At 43.2% G+C, this 18,227-nt stretch overlaps 2 protein-coding genes across 3 annotated transcripts; one reads left to right on the top strand and one right to left on the bottom strand.

Moving 5' to 3' along the window:
* Window positions 1-379: 379 nt before the first annotated feature.
* nlrc3 (NLR family, CARD domain containing 3) lies at window positions 380-11,887 on the top strand. Of its 2 annotated transcripts, XM_046847000.1 has the most exons (20): window positions 380-684; window positions 1,071-1,188; window positions 2,601-2,773; window positions 3,060-3,317; window positions 3,401-5,168; window positions 5,407-5,493; window positions 5,860-5,943; window positions 6,066-6,149; window positions 7,084-7,167; window positions 7,256-7,339; window positions 8,269-8,352; window positions 8,469-8,552; window positions 9,034-9,117; window positions 9,594-9,677; window positions 9,827-9,910; window positions 10,093-10,176; window positions 10,612-10,695; window positions 10,778-10,861; window positions 11,271-11,354; window positions 11,746-11,887. In XM_046847000.1, exons 3-20 carry the CDS (start codon window positions 2,656-2,658, stop codon window positions 11,834-11,836), a joined length of 3,414 nt encoding a protein of 1,137 aa, XP_046702956.1. In that variant the 5' UTR covers window positions 380-684; window positions 1,071-1,188; window positions 2,601-2,655; the 3' UTR covers window positions 11,837-11,887. The 2 variants fall into 2 exon arrangements, with proteins under 2 accessions (XP_046702956.1, XP_046702957.1); XM_046847001.1 differs by lacking the exon at window positions 1,071-1,188.
* cluap1 (clusterin associated protein 1) lies at window positions 11,863-16,541 on the bottom strand. The gene is given in 14 exon segments (XM_046847006.1): window positions 11,863-12,364; window positions 13,241-13,288; window positions 13,389-13,441; window positions 13,536-13,646; window positions 13,879-13,951; window positions 14,057-14,198; window positions 14,289-14,319; window positions 14,322-14,421; window positions 14,500-14,679; window positions 14,796-14,978; window positions 15,075-15,159; window positions 15,395-15,506; window positions 16,200-16,272; window positions 16,383-16,541. Coding segments are annotated over 13 exon segments (1,317 nt in total). The 5' UTR covers window positions 16,222-16,272; window positions 16,383-16,541; the 3' UTR covers window positions 11,863-12,187.
* Between the last annotated feature and the right edge of the window lie 1,686 nt (window positions 16,542-18,227).

Genomic DNA, 18,227 nt, shown 5'->3' on the forward strand with positions numbered 1-18,227 from the left:
ACAGCTGAGAGATTTGCATCTCGTGGTCTGAACCGTGGATGTTGGGGTGGATGTCGCTGATGATCCCTCATGGTCTTGATGTCTGGATGTGTGGAATTCTGATGGACGATTTTTCTCCCTCGTTTTTTTCAATGGTCTTTCGTACGTCTGCACGTCTCCTACACATCTACACCCCTTTCCTGTTCGCTCAGAAGCACTTCCTGTAGGGTGACAGATGCTCGCGTGATGCCTCCAACTCCGAGCAATTTATTCAAATACCGCCTGATTCTGAAGTGTGTGTGTAAACTGGTGTAGTGTGAACACGAGACGTTGCATTCATGTGGTAATAAGTGTGTGTGTGTGTGTGTGTGTGTGTGTGTGTGTGTGTGTGGGGAGTCATGCACAAGAGAAGAGGATGCAGGTAACGGCAGTGAGCTACTTACCAAAGTGGAACAGTGTGTGTGTGTGTGTGTGTATGTATGTGGTTACGTATGTGTGTATGAGTGCGTGTGACGCAAGGATGCTGCTGCCTATTCGATCTGTGACACAGGAAGAGCGTGAGGTGTGACAGGAAGAATGAAACTCAAAAGAGGCAGAAAAGACGAGGGCTTGTTCGCATGTGCACTGGCGAAAAGTCTGAAGTCAAGGCGATGAAACGAGAAGAACGAGCACAGAGGAACGAGTAAAGATACATAGCTGGATACGGTGAGAGTTCTACCCCCTTCTGAGTGTGTGTGTGTGTGTAAGTTGGCGTGAATTATGGGGACCGCTGTGGTCCTTTCTTGGACCCACTGTAACGGACCCAAATTTCTGCAAAATGATTGAACACATGATCAGACGGCTTGAAGCGAATCGAAGCATCTGCTGAGACCCGTTGATGCGCTACGAAGTGCTTAGCTGATGTTATGCTAGCAGTCAGTTTTTGTAAAGTTATGTGACACCATGATTTGGAATTTGAAATGAAAAAACCTTACAAAAGCATATTTCAGACTCGTTTTTTCAGCACCGCGCCGTATCGCTGTTAAGTTTGTGGACACCTAAACATCCTATTCCACGTTCAATTCCCCATTTTCTCTTCGTTTCTCTTTCAGATTCCAAGGTTTAAAGCTGTTGAGAAGTTTGTATCTTGTGGTAGCTACTGCTGTTTCTGATCTCATACTTTTTCTTACTGCCCTGTGGAGGTCATTGGTGATGCTCCTGGCTTTTCAGGTTGGTTTCTCCTGTTGGTTTAATTGCGTGATAACAAAATGCAGCCTTCAAAGATGCTTTAAAACAAGAGTATAAGCGGTTTGGGGTACTGATCGGAAGGTTGGTGGGTATCGCCAAACGATCACGCTTGGGCTCTTGAGCAAACCCCTTTAAACCCTCCGTGCTCAAGGGGTGCTGTATCATGGCTGATTGGTTAAATAATATATAATTTGATTAAAAATAATAATATATAATATTAATAATAATATTATTAATAATATATTAATTCATAACATAATTTTCTTTATTATAACATATTTCACTTTTACTTTTACAAACCTCTTTATCGTCCTTCGTTCATTCCCTCCCTCGATATGCGGAATTGTCCGGATTTTCTCCTTTGAAGAGAAATTCTTGAAGCTGGACATAAAACGTTAAGGAATCCAGTAAAAATGGAAGCGGCAGCAAATTTTGTGCGTGCGAAAAACAACAAACTCGCAAATTCGCATTTCGAGGTTCTACAAATCGTATTTCCAGTTAGAGAAGTGGGGAAAAAAAGAGGTTTATGGATGTGTTGAGGGCAGACATGCAGGTGGTTGGTTTGAAGGGGGGTTGGGGGGGCCGGTATGGAGACGGAAGAACCGATGAGCAGACAAAAGAAGAAGAAAAAGTATATGCAAGAAATCTTGATAAAAAAAAAAAATGCGTTAGGCAACTTACATTTCAACATCTGCCAGAGAAAAGTTCATCATCTTCAGAGTCGGGTTACGCACATGGTGAAAAAACCTGTATGTTCTAGGCTTCTTTATCTATAGCACTATCTATATCACCAGCTTTTGAAACACACGCAGGGAAATAAATAAATAAATAAATAAATCGGGTGTCCCAATACTTTTGGAAATCATATGTTCTCATTGAGACTAAAACAAGAATGAAACTGATACTGGTTTGGCGATGTTCGTGACACGTCTAGATTCTAGACGAGTTTGCATGCATTTTTATCTGGGAGGGTTTCCGGTCAGACATTAGTCATGGGGTCATGTTTAAAATCGCGGTTTACTGATTGATAGTTGCCGATGGTTACCTTTTCTGCAGTGCGTGTGGATGTGCTGTTTCCGTGGTAACCACCAGTGTTTGCTGATGCATGTGGTTTGTGAGGTTTGTGTCTGGGGTTTGAATGTATAAATGCATTCCCCCCTTGCTGCGACGCTCTGCATGGGTGCGCTGTCATCCGGGAGCGGCGGAAAACTCATGCAAGCTGCCTTAACAAGCCGCACGTACGGAAATGAATCAGACGTTGTTTTTGTTTTGTTTTTTTATACAAAATTAAACACAAGAACCGATTCTGCTTTGAGGAAAATACTCGTCAACGCTGCAGATGCAAAAAAAACAACTTGTTTGTTAATGGAAATTCCTTCTTTCTTCAAAATCAGAGACATGGACCAAAGCAGTGACGTGAGAATCGGCATCTAAGGAACGTACAGTCCCATGAGCACGTACGGTAAATACACTGGGATGGAGAGGACCTCCCAAATTCCTTGGCTGGATGACTGCTACATGGTTCTGAAATCCACTCCGAAATCAGCCACTCGAAGACAGATGGAGGGTAAAAAAGCCCCACACACATTTATAGCCATTGCCATACCAATGCATACAACAGTAGCCACACCCATAGTCATAGCAATACACCTGTCCCAGCTACACCTATACCAGTACAAACACCCATAACTACATCCATCAACATACCAATACACACACCTATAGCTACATCCATACACACACTCCTACCCATATTAACTTCCATACACACACTTACACCCACACCCACACTCAGGTTCTTGACAATGATGAGCGACATAAACTCCATCACGCTCTCTTGTTGTTCCGATCAGATGGTTGGTTGCGTAAGAATCAGAAATCGTTGCAGCGTTTTATCACGGACCCCTTACTGGTGAGCATCGTGAACCACCTGAGGAAATCCGATGAGCTGAGTGCAGAAGGGGTGCGGATTATCAAGGAGACGAGAGCCTTGGAGGATAAAGTCCACGCACTAAATGAGCTGCTGATCAGGGCTGATCCACAGGGCATCGCCTTCCAAACATACCTAAAGAACTCGCATCCGGATGAGTACAAACTCATAACCTCGCATGGTGAGTGTGTAAAATGTCAACTCTTAGATTTGAAGTCCAAAAAGAGACTTGCATTATATGTCTCACTTTTGCTTTCTTTTTAGATGTGGTTGTTCAACAAAATAAAGACCTTCTCCTTCAGAAAATCAGAGAGGATAAGGAGATTCCAGCCCCAAATCAAACCCCTGGCCCTGCTCTGTTACTGGTTGATGGTGTATCTGACCTGCAACAGAGAGAGCACGATCTCATTCAAGTGTCAGTCAACAGAGGAGTCGGACCTTTGCACAGCCTTCCACTGGGCCTGGATAAACTCTTCGCACCACTGACGAGGGTTAGCACTGCCCCTCGGGTCACCCTGACAGTAGGCGTGGCCGGCAGTGGGAAAACTCGACTGGTCCGCAAATTCATCCATCAATGGAGTTCAGGGAAGGTATTCCCTGAGTTAAGCTTGGCAATTCCTGTTTCGTGTTGGGAATTAAACAGTCTTGATCGTTTGTCCATCGAACGGTTAATTCGTTTGATTGCTCCGTATGATAATGTGGACGTGATTTTAAACAGCCGTGTCTGTAAAGTTCTGCTGATCATTGATGGGTTGGAAGAATTCCGCTTCCCTCTGGACTTCTCAGAGGCCCCGTCTACCTCTGACCCACGTCGGGAGCTTCCGGTATCCGATCTCATCACGAACATCATCAGGGGCAACCTGTTACCAGGGGCAACACTGTGGCTTTTGTCAAGGCCTGGAGTTGGGGCAAAAGTGCCTGCAGGATTGGTAGATCGTGTGACAGAGGTCCCACCTTTTTTGCAAGCTCAGATTCAGGATTACTTCCATAATGCACACTTTCAAAGGAACTCACAATCCCAGCATTCCACCGAGTCAGATTCCCAAACATCAGAGGACAAGACTTGCCAAGCATGGGACCATCTGAGGTCCCAGAAACCCTTGCTCATACTTTGTTCGGTACCTTGCATTTGTCATATTGTTACATCCACTTTGTCCCACCTCATAGGCAAGAACTTGGAGGATGTACATCTCCCACGGACTCTGACAGAGGTATATGCCCTCTTCTGTTGGCCGCAAATCTCTTCCACAGACCCGTCTGGTGGAAGCATCCGGAAGCCGCTGGCCACTCTCGGACGTTTAGCTTTTTACAGTATTCTGCGCCAACGTTACACATTCACTGAAAGTGACTTACGAACTTACGGTGTTGACATTCCACCACCACCAGGATCTCTGGGACATCGGATCCTTCAGCGTGAGCAGAGCTGGTCCTCCGAATCGGTGGCTTGGCGTTTCGTACACACTTCGTTGCAGGAGTTTCTTGGTGCCCTCTTTTACTACACCTCTGCCCGGCGTGGAATGTTTGATCTGTTCTCTGAGAGCAGTGTTTCCTGGCCGCGAATTGGCTTCCAAAACCACTATCGTGCTGCGCTCCAGAAAACCGGTGCCTCAACCAACGGAAAACTGGACCTTTTTATGCGCTTCCTCTCTGGCCTGTTGTCCTCAGCGGCTGGGACTCTGCTGGGCAGCGCATTGGGGGTCAGCAGAGAAGAGCTAGTGACCCAGCGAACGATGGCCATGTCTCTGCTTCAAAACACTGTGGCGGGATCAGGCAGCGAGGCGGTTAGCATGCACAGCGTAGCTACAGTCGCCTGCCTGGCAGAGCTACAGCAGGGGGAGTGGATACGATCTGTAGAGGAGGATCTGATTGGCTGCAGACTACAGGGGAAGCTGAAGGGAGGGGTTAGCGCGGTGCTGGCGTACCTATTGCAAGTCTCCGACTCGTGTACCAATGAGACGCAGCTCTCCAACTGCCTGGACTCGGGCTCTCTCAAGCAACTTTTACCACAGCTCCTTTACTGCACCAAGCTGAGGTGGCACAAACACATCAACCACATAAAATTTATACACACGTCTGTTATCAATAGCGGTTTTCACAGGCGCATTTCAATTTCTCACACTTGCCATTTAGTTTTTTTTTTTCTTCACACCAGACACCAAACTTTGTATACCCAATATTGTGCAGTGAGCACTAGAATAAAACATGTTTTAAATGGAAGGCAATGCGAGCATTTGCATGTTATGTCTCATTTGCATTTTGCATTTTTTTAGGATGGAAAACAATAAATTTAAGGACGATGCGATGGAGCTCCTGGGAAGTCTGCTAAGCGCCAAAGACTGCCATATTCAATCTCTAAGGTAGAACATTTATACAAGTATGTACCGATGCTACACTTTGTGGCCAAAAGAATAGAGACACCTGACTTTCCCACCTGCATGTGGTTCTTCTCCAAAATGTTCCCAGAATGTTCAAGGCACATCATTTTTTGTTTTAGCATGAAATCTTTCCTTCACTCACCTACATGTGATCAAGCAGAAATCTCCAAAATCTGGTCAAACATCTTCTCAAAAGCGTGAAGCTTATTTTAAGAGCAAATGGAAACTAGATGTGGTGTAGGATGTTACAAAAATCCACATAGTCAGGTGTACACCTATTTTTGGCTGTACAGTGTGTACTGTATATTCGTACTGTATAGTGTTTAAATAATCTGTCTCTTGCCCTAGCATGGCGGATAGCTCTATAAGCAATAAGGGGATCAAGCCACTGAGCCGAGCTCTTATGGTCAATCGGACGCTCACTGTACTGGAGTAAGTGTTCACCTGATTTACAGGGACATCAACGACAAAGTCATTGAATTGTATTTTATACGAATTGTCGAGTTCCCATATAAAGATAACAACAGTCTCTAACTGACCTGCTTTTTTGACAGTCTCCATGGCAACAACATTGGCAGCAAAGGGGCAAAGTCGTTGGCCGAGGCGCTGAAGATGAACCAGGTGATCGTTTCAGTCAAGTGAGTATTACCCTTTACAGCTACCACACCATGTATCAAAATAAATTACTGCGTTCATACTAACCAGTTTTTAACTACTTAATCATTTGATAGTTAATAATAAATATAATAAAATATTATGTGTCAGGCAGTGATTTATTCAATTGTCTGTGAAATCATGATCCTACTAAACAGCTACTGTTCGGCAATCAAATATTTATTTAGCAGTCGTTGGACACATAGTTGAAAGTTGGCAGCATGTTTCTTACCTTCACCACCTTCTTCCATATGGATCAATTTTTTGTTCTGATCTCAACAAGTCTGGGCAAATAACTGAGTAGGCACCAAAAATGATAAACTCCACCGAAAAATCATTTCGAATCCCTAAACATTTGTTTTACTGATGCCCCGAGTCTCAAATCGAGCGGCGAAATTTGCACAGGTCCGGCAGTTAAAACCGTCCGTGTGGAAAAATAGCGAAAAGTCCTGTGTGGTGTCCTGATGATTTACGTCATTTTAAACGTGATAATTACTTGAAAACATTTACAAGAATATTTTGTCTTCATGTTAATTTCACTAATAATAAACATATATATATATATATATATATATATATATATATATATATATATATATATATATATTAGCATAAAGCATCAATATTTGTCTATGTTGTTTAGAGTATTAAAAACTTGACAATTATTAAGGTACATTTAGCACAAATACAAATTAATCATATAAAATATTCATTTATATTAATAATAAATGTAAAAAAATACCTGGAGGCTGAGGCGTGTCCTGAGAGTCACATAGAATAGAGATTAACATGGCAGAGGTAGAGCTGCATCTTCCTGCAGACACAACAGGAAAATGACGTCTGGTTTTGTTGTACGATAGTAAGCAACTATACAGATTGTGTGTATGTGTGTGTGTGTGTGTGTGTGTGTGTGTGAAGTCTTCAAAGTAACCAGATAGAAAACGAGGGAGCTCACGCCCTGGCCGAAGTTTTGCAGTCGAACAGGAAACTCACCACACTAAAGTAAGTGCGTGTTGCATTTACAGAAAAATTGCATTATGATGTTCCCTCGTTCGGCTTGCAAGAATTATTTTTCCATCGTGTATTGCAGTGTTCAGAAGAACAGTATCGGACCGGAGGGGGTGAAGAGGATTGCGGAAGCGCTCAAAAAGAATCACATATTGCAAGACCTCAAGTATGAAACATGCTTTTTTGTAACTCGACACTCATATATAGGAAGTAATTAATGATCTGTTTGCCTGCAAACCAGCATCAATTCTTCTAGGTACATTTACTCAAAGTTTCCGAAGGAACTCGGCAGGTAGGTTGCTCTAGACAGGCCAGTCAGGTTGCTCAGACACCTCCCTGATTGTACTGCATGGTGGAGAAGTATGTGCCTGGACTTCACTTCATTGAGGACACCATTATTCCTAACCACATCTCCAACTCTATTTGCAAAAATGCAGCTCTGAACGTGCAGGAAACCTCCACCATGCTTCACTTTTGTCTGCTTCCCCGCTCCAGAGCACCTGCTGCCATTTTCTGTCCTCAGTTTCTCTGTTTTTGTGCATAGTTTCTTTGCCTTGATTCCATGTCAGAGGTTAGGTTTTTTCGGCCACAAGTTCTTCCATAGAGAAAACACCTGGCTAGACTTCTACAGATGTGTGTGTACCTGGGACCCACTGGTTTTGGCCAGTTCTTTGCTGATGAAGGATGTCAAAACATGTATTTTATCTGCTTCATTAGATCTCCTTGTTCGACCACAGCTTCTACACGCCTCAACATCGCCCGTTTCTTTGTGCTTTTTCAAAACATTGTGAAACCACAGTCTGCTTTAAGATCTTTGCCTGTCGATGCAGTAAAACCACACCATGCTTAGGTTTGCCTAGAACCGGCGAGGTAAAACTGTCCTCCTCAACGTCACCTTAGTAGCAGCGTTTGGCTATTCCTCACCCGGTTTGAAGCTTCTACACATCTTTTCTGTTCCAATTCATGACCTACAGTGCTGGGTACAACTGGTTCATCAGACACCTGACTCTGCTCCTATAGAAAGATCATGATGATACAAATGAAGGTATTCAAGTTGTGTGCATGTTTCTAAAGAAATGTTTGCCTTTATCTCAGTGTATCTGGCAATCACTTGGGGGATCTGGGTGCACTCGCGTTGGCTCAGGCACTCGCGGTTAACCATACTCTCCAGATTCTCAGGTATTGTCTAAACACAAACACACACACATGTATATGCAATTGTAAATGTAAAATTCAAATCTCCAATTTGTCAAATTCCACGTCGCTCATGAGCACTTCCTTTCTGTCTCCATCAGCCTCCGTAGTAACTCTGTTAGTGACAAGGGCATGAGGGCTCTGACTCAGGCCCTGCGCTACAACAAAGGCCTAATTAAACTCAAGTAAGTGTGATTTTGTGTGTGTGTGTGTGTGTGTGTGTGTGTCTGTGTTTCTAATAGTTCTAGAGCTGCATCCGACCTAATCAAGAATCTGGTGAAGAAACTTAGGAGCACAATTTGACAACGGAGATTTGCACAATTTGCACTTCTAGCCACAACATTTCTAGAACAATTTGAGATGTTCAGTCGTGAAACACAGCACCGTATGTGGTGAAAAGCAAACACGGAGCATCACCACAAAAACCCCACTGCATACCATATCAAGTGTCGGGCACGGTGTTGGATGGGGTGATGATTTCAGCTTGTTTCCACAGGAAACTGGGTTGAAATTGGGTCGCAAGGGAAAACCTGTGAACATGTGACTTTGTTGGGATTTTATTGGGGTCCCCACTTTGAACCTTTTTATTGTAAGAGCATCTTGCTGGTCCCTGTAATGCACGTTGCGTAACTGTGTGTGTGTGTGTGTGTGTGTGTGTGTGTGTAGCCTCAGGGAGAACTCCATCGGAGTTGAAAGTGCTCCAGCCATTGCCCGAGCTTTACAAGAGAACCAGACGCTCAGGAAACTCGAGTGAGTACATTACTCTCGTCTCTTTCTGACCGTATTCTCCACCATCTGTTTTCCTCCTGCTATGTGTCCTGTTGCTTGGGTACGTCGAATGTCTGGGGGGACATTTGGCTTGAAATCTAAAGTTTGTGGACACCTAACCATGAGACTCTTCTGGGAAGATGTTCCACTAGATTTTGTGGAGATCTCATTTACAAGAAGGGTGTTTTGTAGGTACTGATGTAGGTGGGGAGGGGCCTGGGGTGCAGAAAAATGTCATCCCAGTAGGGATACTCAATAGCAAGAGATCCCCATGAAAAGCAGATCTTTGTGGAGATGGAACATGTTTGAGGGCTCGTAGTTGAACTGAAGGGAAAATTCAAAAAGGTCCTATACAACTGTGTGAATCCACTCCACATCTAGGTGGGAAAGTCAGGTGTCCAAATACTTTCATTTATTCAAATTTTCCAAAATAAATAAATAAATCTTGTGTGTCTCAGTCTTACAGCGAACCTTCTTTACGATGAAGGTGTGACAGCCATTGCAGCAGCAGTGAAAGTCAACAGAGCTCTTACTTCTTTGCAGTGAGTCTAACACACACACACACACACACACACACACACACACACACACACACACACACACACACAACCCAAGAGACTCTCATTTAGCAGGATTCAGATTCTCTATTTATGTGTGTGTGTGTGTGTGTGTGTGTGTGTTTGTGTGTTAGTCTCCAGTGGAACTTCATGAAGGCCGGTGCAGCAAAAGCTCTTGCTCAGTCCCTAGAGAGCAACAGGTCCATCCAGCTCCTGGAGTGAGTATCATCATAGATCTTCATCTTCATCTGATGTCTCCTGCTAGAGTCTGGTTTAATTTATATCTTGTTCATGTTACATCATGTTTTGCTAGAAATATTGTGGTGTTATATATGTAATATTGTCATTCTGTTTCTGGCTGATTCGAAGTGTGTGTGTGTGTGTGTGTGTTTGTGTGTAGTCTCCAAGAAAATGCTCTGGGTGATGATGGTGTGGTCTCACTGGCAGACTCTCTAAAGGTTAACTCCTCTCTAAAGGTGCTCTAGTAAGTCTCACACATACAATTCTAAGTATCCTTGTAAGGACCATTTACTGACTTATAAATTCAATGTGGGGACAAGCCATGCATTTGTGAGGACATTCGGTCCTCACCAGGATCTGAGAACATACACACAAACACACACATCTTTGTGAGGACCTTCCACTGACTTTTATCAAATTCAATGTGGGGACAAGCCATGCATTTAGGGGAAACATTTGGTCCTCTCGAGGATGTTAAAACATGCCCTTGCACGTGCACACACACACACACACACACACACACACAGAGCAGGTAAGAATGCAGCATGTGGTCTTGCAGAAAGCTGTAAAAAGAAAAAATAGGTCACACTCCGGAAAAGGCCTACATTTCAGCTTCCTGTCTGCTTGGAAGAATTTACAAGTGTGCTTTGTGTGTGTGTATGTGTGTGTGTTTGTGTAGCCTCCAGGGTGTATCAGCAGGTCAAGAAGGTGCCATCGCTCTGGCTGAAGCTCTGAAGGTCAACCAGAGTCTCCACACCCTCGAGTGAGTCCTCCTTCTCTGGTCGTGATCATGTTAGGTGTCCTGCGTCCCCCTTAAACACCTCACTTTCTCTCCCTGTCCCCAGTCTCCGAGGCAACTCCATCGGCAAAGACGGGGCCAAGGCTCTCTCCATCGCGCTGAAGACCAATCAGAGTTTGAGAAGTTTGAAGTGAGTAGTGTTCTGCGGATCTCCTGTTTTTTTGTTGGTAAATGACAAAATCGCCTGTCGTTTTTTTCTATTAACATAGTTTTATTACTATTATTATTATTATTATTATTATTAACGTGAACAGTTTAAATTTTTTAAAAACAATTTCAAATAAATGCCTGTTTTTTTTTTTTTTTTTCAATAAAAAATTCAATAAAATCTAAAATAAATATAATTCAGGCAATACGTTTTTTGTTTACTATATTGTTTTAATTGCGCGATCAATTGACTACGCAACTACGTGACTAAACAAACTTGCGATCCGCCAATACATTTCCGTACCCGAAAGTCCTGTAGCGAACAAGTACCGTTACACCCGTAGCCATGAGGAAATAAATGTAACACAATATTGTAATGTTCTTGTGTGTAGTCTGCAGGAGAACTCTTTGGGAATGGACGGAGCCATCTTCATCGGCAACGCGCTCAAAGGAAACCATAACCTCACTTATATAAAGTAAGTTCCCTTGCGCTGAGGAACCGGAAGCTCAGGGAGCACCACTGATCCTAAAACCTGTAATATGTTTGTAAGGACCCGACTTTTTGAAGGTCTTCGGTGTGAAATATTTTCCCCTAGCAGACGTGCTCTAGGATGACATTTTTTGTGCCAACATGGGTTGGAAGATCTCCTTCTATATAGCTGACCTGACGTTCATAAGACTCCTCTTGAGGCTCATTGAATCTTAGTATAAGATTGGAGAGTAAATGAAACATGAGTAAACAGGAGTTTATTTGAAAATACCATCGAGTCCCCAAAAATCAAAGACGTGTCTGTGTTTCCTAGGACATTGAGTGTGTGTGTTTATGTTTTGCATGCGTAAACTAATTCAAATTTTCCTACTTTTCAGTCTAAAGGACAACGGAATCGGCGAGTCGGGGGCGAAGGTCGTTTCGGATGCTATACGAACCGACGCGCTTGAATGTGTGGTGGACATCTGAGGAACAAACGCACGCAAGAAGCGAACTGTATATATCAACAGTTTATTTAACTACACAAATATGAATTTATTTATTTATCACGTCTTACAGCACATTGTTTTCTTTTGTAGAATATCAAATACTTTAAATATACATTTTATACGTGAATCCAATCATTTTTTTATAATAAACTGAAAAAGTAAATGTGTGGATTAACGTTTGTACGACTATACGCAGCCAAAAGTATGTGGACACCCGACCATAAGATTAAAAGCCACAAGGGGTCCTGATGTAGGTGAAAAGAATTCATCAGATTTATGGGCAGGATGTCCCAATACTTTGGCCACACACATTTTTATGTGACTGTGCTAGTTAGAAGTCGTTGTCACTCTCCTCCAGTATCTGAGGGTGCAGAGATCTGGTTGGTCGGCTGTGTGTGGAGGCGGAGCCTTCCAGACTGCCGTTTTCCCCGCCCAAGTCTTCGTTTTCCTCGTCGTCCTCTTCCTCCTCGTCGTCGTCATCGTCAACGTCGATCTCGCTGTCTTCCGACTGCAGGTGCCGAGACCAGCAGAAACGTGTGTTGATTAATGCGCTTTTACACACACGTTTACATTTACAGCATTACAGGGACATTAGGGTCAGGAGAGAACTGTGTGGTAACGGTAGCTACTCGATCCGTACTGCGCGTGTGCGCAAAGGCGTCTACTTCCTGTCTGGAATATCTCGAAACAATGTACGCCACTTTCGGAGATTTGATTAATCAGTTTGAAATTTGGAAATTTGGGTTACGGATTGAGTAGCCACGATAACATCTGCTAATTCCTAAGCTAGAATACCTAAGCGTTTGAATGCTAGCTAGGGACGTTTGGGGGAGTAATCGAATTCTAATCGGATTTACTGTAAGCTCCGCCCCCCCAAAAAAAGTTCATGCTAATGCTACTTGGGAAGACTTCAGGTTCCGTACTAACGTTGGCAGTCTATGGCACAGGAATGGATACAGGTTCTCCAGTGTGCTGTAGGGTTCTTACTAGAGGTCGACCGTGGAGTTTTATCGATACCGATAGCTAGGTTGGATTGTATTTGCCGATAACTAATTGATCAAATTATAGTTTTTGGATTCCCAAAAAATAAGAAAATCGCAGGGTTAGGAGAATAAAAGACGCATTTAAACAAACGTAACACTTCGAATAAAAAAAAAAAAAAAACAGTGAATCACCTCTAGAGGCTGCTCTCGTACTGCATACAGCAATCCGGAAAAACTATCTGTATGGATTTTTGCCAATGGTTCCAGCAACCGACTATCAGTGCTGGTTAATCAGCAAAACCGATGAATTGGTCAACCTCTAGCTCTTGGGGTAAACTAACTAAGCACTAGTGCTAGTCACCTAGTCCACAATAAGACCTGGTACACACACATACACACACCTGTGTTTTCCGCCGCCTCCGGGTAGCACCGGGGAGATGCTGCGTAGTCTTAAATCGAACGAGTATGAACCAGAGAAGACGCAAAGCCGGATAAAAACAAATTAGGATAAGACAAAGAAATACACACAGAGCTTGGGTTTAGACTCACCTCATCCGAGTCTTCTCCCTGCATGGTTCCGATGAGACGTCCTCCAGCTCGACCTATAGTGGGGACACAAGACTATGTTGGAGCTCGTCTGAGACATGCTAGCAGGACAAAAACTAAACTTTGGGGTGGGTTTTGAGGTTTGGGTACCTGGTATAAGCGTTTGTCGGAGGGGGAACGGTTTGGGAGGGCGTCCATCCTCTATGTCGCTGTCGGAGCCTTCGTCGTCTGGGATCTCCATGTCGGAATCTTCCTCTCGCACTAAATACCGGAAGGGATATAAATATTCCGTATAAATTGCCTGGTCTTCTATCTCATCCAGTTTTGGAGTAACGCAGCTCCTCACCGACGGGATCATCTGCCGTTCTACCTGCTGTTTCTCGCTGGATGTTTTCTGTTTTTATGCACCACCTTGAGTCGACTCTTGCAGCTGCTACGTCCAGCAGTCTTTCAAAATAACTCAAACCTCATATGTGCGTGTGTGCGGTTTTACCTCCACTGGTCATGAGCCTCCTGTCCTCCTCACGTAGCTTGTTCTGCATCGTTTTCATGGAGTTTTCCATTTCCTAGACAGTACAGGAAGTTATAACATGACACAACGAAGTAAAATTGTCGGAATTTACGTGGATTCGCGTTCCCGAGCAGCTTCCACGGAACAGAGCGTGTTGTACCTCGAAGCGCTCCTGCTCCAGCCGGTGATACTCCTCCAGCTGCTGCTCTAGAGAAGACAGGCTGTGGAACTTCTTCACATAGGTCTCGTACTGCTTCTGGAGCTCCTCCTCGATCTTCTCGTACTCCTCCATGAACGCTGGCCTGCGGGCAGGACGTCGCAAGGTCATTCACTCAGACAGTGCGTTGGCCTCAGGCCGCATCGCTCAAATTTGCGATCTCGGATCGTCTCACCGGACACTCTGTAGAGTCTGGAGGCGCTTCGGTTCCTCTCGAGCTCTTGTTTCTTCTTCGTGATTTTGGCCTCCAGGCTCGCCTCGTCGGACGCCACGTTGTTCAGCATCTCCTTGGTCTTCAGCACGTTGTCCTACACACACACGACAGTCAAAATCTGCCTTTGGACACCTGGTATCACCTGGTGTGTGTGTAAATGTGAGTGTGGTACCAGGACGTCCTTGACAGCCGCCCGGAGCGCTCTTTCCACCTCGGCGATCTCCAGCGGTCTGGCTATGGCGGCGGTCCTGCTCTCTCTCAGGTCCTCTTCGCGCCCCAGGAGGTCGTACAGAGACGCCCCTTTCGCTGTGATCTCGGAGCCGAGCTGACGCGCTGCCTTTAAATCTGCGATCTACACACACACACACACACACACACACACACACACACACACACACACACACACACAGAGAGAGGTAAATGTGGAACATGGTGGGATGAAGGCCGTCGCGGGGAAAGCGCTCCCACCTTGGACGCCAGGTTGAATTTGAAATTGGTGCTGGAGTCGTCCGAGCCGGGCTCCTCCGCGGCTGCCTCGTTGCTCTTCACGGCGTTGTAGAGGACGCTGGTGATCTTCAGCAGCTCTTTCACTGCGTAGCCGTCCGCCTGGTACAAGCGCTTCAGGTTCACTTTGATATGCGCCTTCGTCGCCTGCGAGCACACACACACACGCTCTAAATGTCGACAAATCCTCATGTATTGCTCTATATATACTGTAAAACCGGCACACACACATCTGTAGAATACCATAAATTGAGCCACGGCTTTGATAAAGAACACCCTGTCTGACTCCGTGTCAACGTCACTGGGGATCTCCATCTGCGGCTCGTACCTGAACGACAAAAAAACCAAAAAAACATGCCGTTCCTTTATTTTCATGCATATAAATTCCTTCCAAAATTAAACTGCTGCTACGTGAAAACGACGTATCGCGACACCACGGAGACCCGAGGCGTGTCCTGAGTCATGTGGAACAGGGATTAACACGGCAGAGGTAGAGCTGCGTCTTCCTAGAGACAGTATAGGAAACGAACGTCTGGTTTCTTTTCATCTTTTTCTCACTTCACCTTTTGACCAGCCATAAGAGAATCTCTGCGACCAGAGGAAAATTCGGAGTCCGGAAGTTCTCCATGGAGATGAGCCGAGGGTAGCCGAGCGCACGCGTCATCTCTGTGAAATCTACGACAAGAAGGAGGTGACGAAGAAGGGGAGGAAAAAAAGAAAACAAAGGTTAAATCCAAAGATGAAATTGCTGCTGTTCGATGTACATGACTTCACATTAAAATAACGAGGAGTCGTTTCTAAACGATTCGTTCGTTTCGAAAGAGACTCGGGGGGGAAAAAAACGAGTCGTCGCAAAGAACGTTTCGTTCGTTTTTCTACTGGACTGGAAATCTGCGTAGGTTATGTACAGGAAACAGATTCGAGTAGTTCACCTCTGGATTTTTCTGCTCCGAGTCGTTTGTTCTTTTATCCCATGATTCAATTCAACAGATCGGAAGATATGAGGGGAAGCTACTGGTTCCGTTTTATCATATTTTTTCTTTTTTGGAACTGTAGATGTATTGGGGATCTGCTTATTTGAAGTGCGTGTTATTTTTTATTAAAAGGATTTAAATGAACTAAATGACTCATCAAAATGATTCAAACAACCGACTCATCAAAATGATTCGCTCTTCCCATCGCAAACACAAAAAAGGGGCGGGGCTGAAGACTGAATACTTACGCAACCAGGACCTTTGAATTATTAGTTTAACAATTTTAATAGCATACAATAATAGAAAAAGCTTTTGTATGTGCACATTTATGACATAAAATCCGCTCATTGTGCCAATACTTATGCACCACATAGATCATTTAGATATTGCTTACTTCTTAAATCTCTGAACGACATGGCTGCTTTCTTCCTGGATAGTTTTTCCTTTACACCGCTCTTTAACGTCTCCTATGGAACAAATTAAAGAAAACAACAATAATAAACAACAATGGAATCAAATGGTTTCAAAACTGAAACCCCGAATTATACTCGCTATATATATTTTTTTTCAGCATTACCTCAAATACGGTCCAAAATAAAATAAAAAAATATATAAAATGTTATAAATCGCTCAATTTTGTCAGCGAGTAACAATAAAAACCCTCGTTTCAATTTTCACCGCCGCCATCTTGAAGCATCTGCATCCGTCACTATGGCAGCCGACCAGCTACGGCAACACGGCGAGAACAAAACGCGCTATAATAACGAAACGCGTTTCTCTTCACTGCGTATTAGTGATTACAAGATTGGATCATTTTAGTGACTCGGTTCTTTGAATCACGTTCATTGAAATGAACGGATTTTATTGAGTCGTTTAGTTCGTTTTGTTCCTTTTGTTCAGAAATAACTCCAATAATAAAAATGTGACAATTCAGTTTATGGTGAACAGAACGAGCAGCTTCACCTTCCCAGATGAAGGTCATTTTTATCACGTGACTCAAGTAATTATTGCAACAATAATGTGGACAAAAAAATGAAAGAAAAAAAGATTCGTTGAACTACTCGATTCTGTTTCCTTTACATTAGTTACATGGATTTTTTTCAATCGAAAAATAAACGAATCGCTCTTTTAAGACGACTCGTTCTTCTGAGTCACGTTAAAGATTCGTTCGAAATGAACGAATCGTTTATCAATGACTACTGTATTTCAGTTGCAGGTCGTACATTTCAGGTGTCCTTCCTGAACCAGTCCACCTCTTAATACCATCGTTATGAAGCCCCAGCGATAGAAACCAGCGACATTATAAAGAAACGCAATATAACGTCTCAGCATCACAGACGAGAATGTTATTGGACGCCTGCTAGATGGCCTCAGTGTCGCCAAACTCGCAATCTGTTTGGTTAAAGTGATAAGCCTTGATTCTGATGTATTTAAAGCTACATGCGTCCACACTGTCATTGACAAGGCCTCGAGGCAGATCTCTTTGACCCCCGGCAACACCGGCGAGGGCTGAAATCTGATTGGTTGGAAACCGTAACATGAATGTACACTACTGGAAGTAGCGCAGCCAAGAGAACCGCTAAGAAATGGAAAGAATAGAGTATTAATAATCAATAAAAATATGAGAAGTAGTTTATAACGTAACAGTTTGACAGTATATACAATGGGTCGTCAACCGGGTTTTCGCGACCCCTAGTGAGTCTGCGGCGGTACTGCAGGGCGTCTGCTAATTAATGTTGAATCACAAATAATGTTTTGTTTAAAAAATTAAAACATGGGTAAAAACATCAAAGAAAAGAAATTAGTGCAAAAATATTATAATTATTGCGTTAAACTGATAAATTTAAAGCTAGGGTTCATGTGAATGTATGAAAATATACAGAAATTGCTGCATATACAACAACAGCATAGTTCTAATTGTTAACATAATATAACTAGCGATTGGTTTCTAATAATATCAGTGAAGATGTTTGACACATTTTGTATCACCCTGCCCCCATGTCTCTATCGACTAAGGGGTCCTCGACCTGAAAAACGTTTAAGAACCCCCCTGGTATATACTGTATGACCTTTTAACAATAAAAAAATATATAGTTTGTTAATTATTATTATTATTATTATTATTATTATTATTTCAATTTCAGCATTTTTTTTACCATAACCAAATAAAAATGAAGCTGTGATTTTTTAAAAGTGTAATTTCGGTTTGTTTGTTATGTTTTGATCATTAAACAATAAAAAAAGAAATTAATTAAAAAAAAATCATGTTCATATTATTTCTTATGAATATTTATTTACCAATCCAAGCTTGTCGCACTGATTTCAGTAATTTGACTGTTATTTTATATATTTATTTACTTTTTACTACATTACCCATGACGATGGACTACATTTCAGCGAAAGGACGCTTCCGGGTTTACGT

This window comes from Silurus meridionalis, chromosome 4 (assembly GCF_014805685.1).
Source record: "Silurus meridionalis isolate SWU-2019-XX chromosome 4, ASM1480568v1, whole genome shotgun sequence".
NCBI classification, from domain to species: domain Eukaryota; kingdom Metazoa; phylum Chordata; class Actinopteri; order Siluriformes; family Siluridae; genus Silurus; species Silurus meridionalis.

What these genes read in the sequence shown, in the direction of transcription:
- nlrc3 (XM_046847000.1), top strand. Translation starts at nt 2,656, where the DNA reads ATGAGCACGTACGGTAAATACACTGGGATGGAGAGGACCTCCCAAATT. An exon ending in CGGACGCTCACTGTACTGGA is followed by an intron (nt 5,944 to 6,065) that starts GTAAGTGTTCAC and finishes CTTTTTTGACAG; the next exon opens with TCTCCATGGCAACAACATTG. An exon ending in CAGAGTCTCCACACCCTCGA is followed by an intron (nt 10,696 to 10,777) that starts GTGAGTCCTCCT and finishes CCCTGTCCCCAG; the next exon opens with TCTCCGAGGCAACTCCATCG.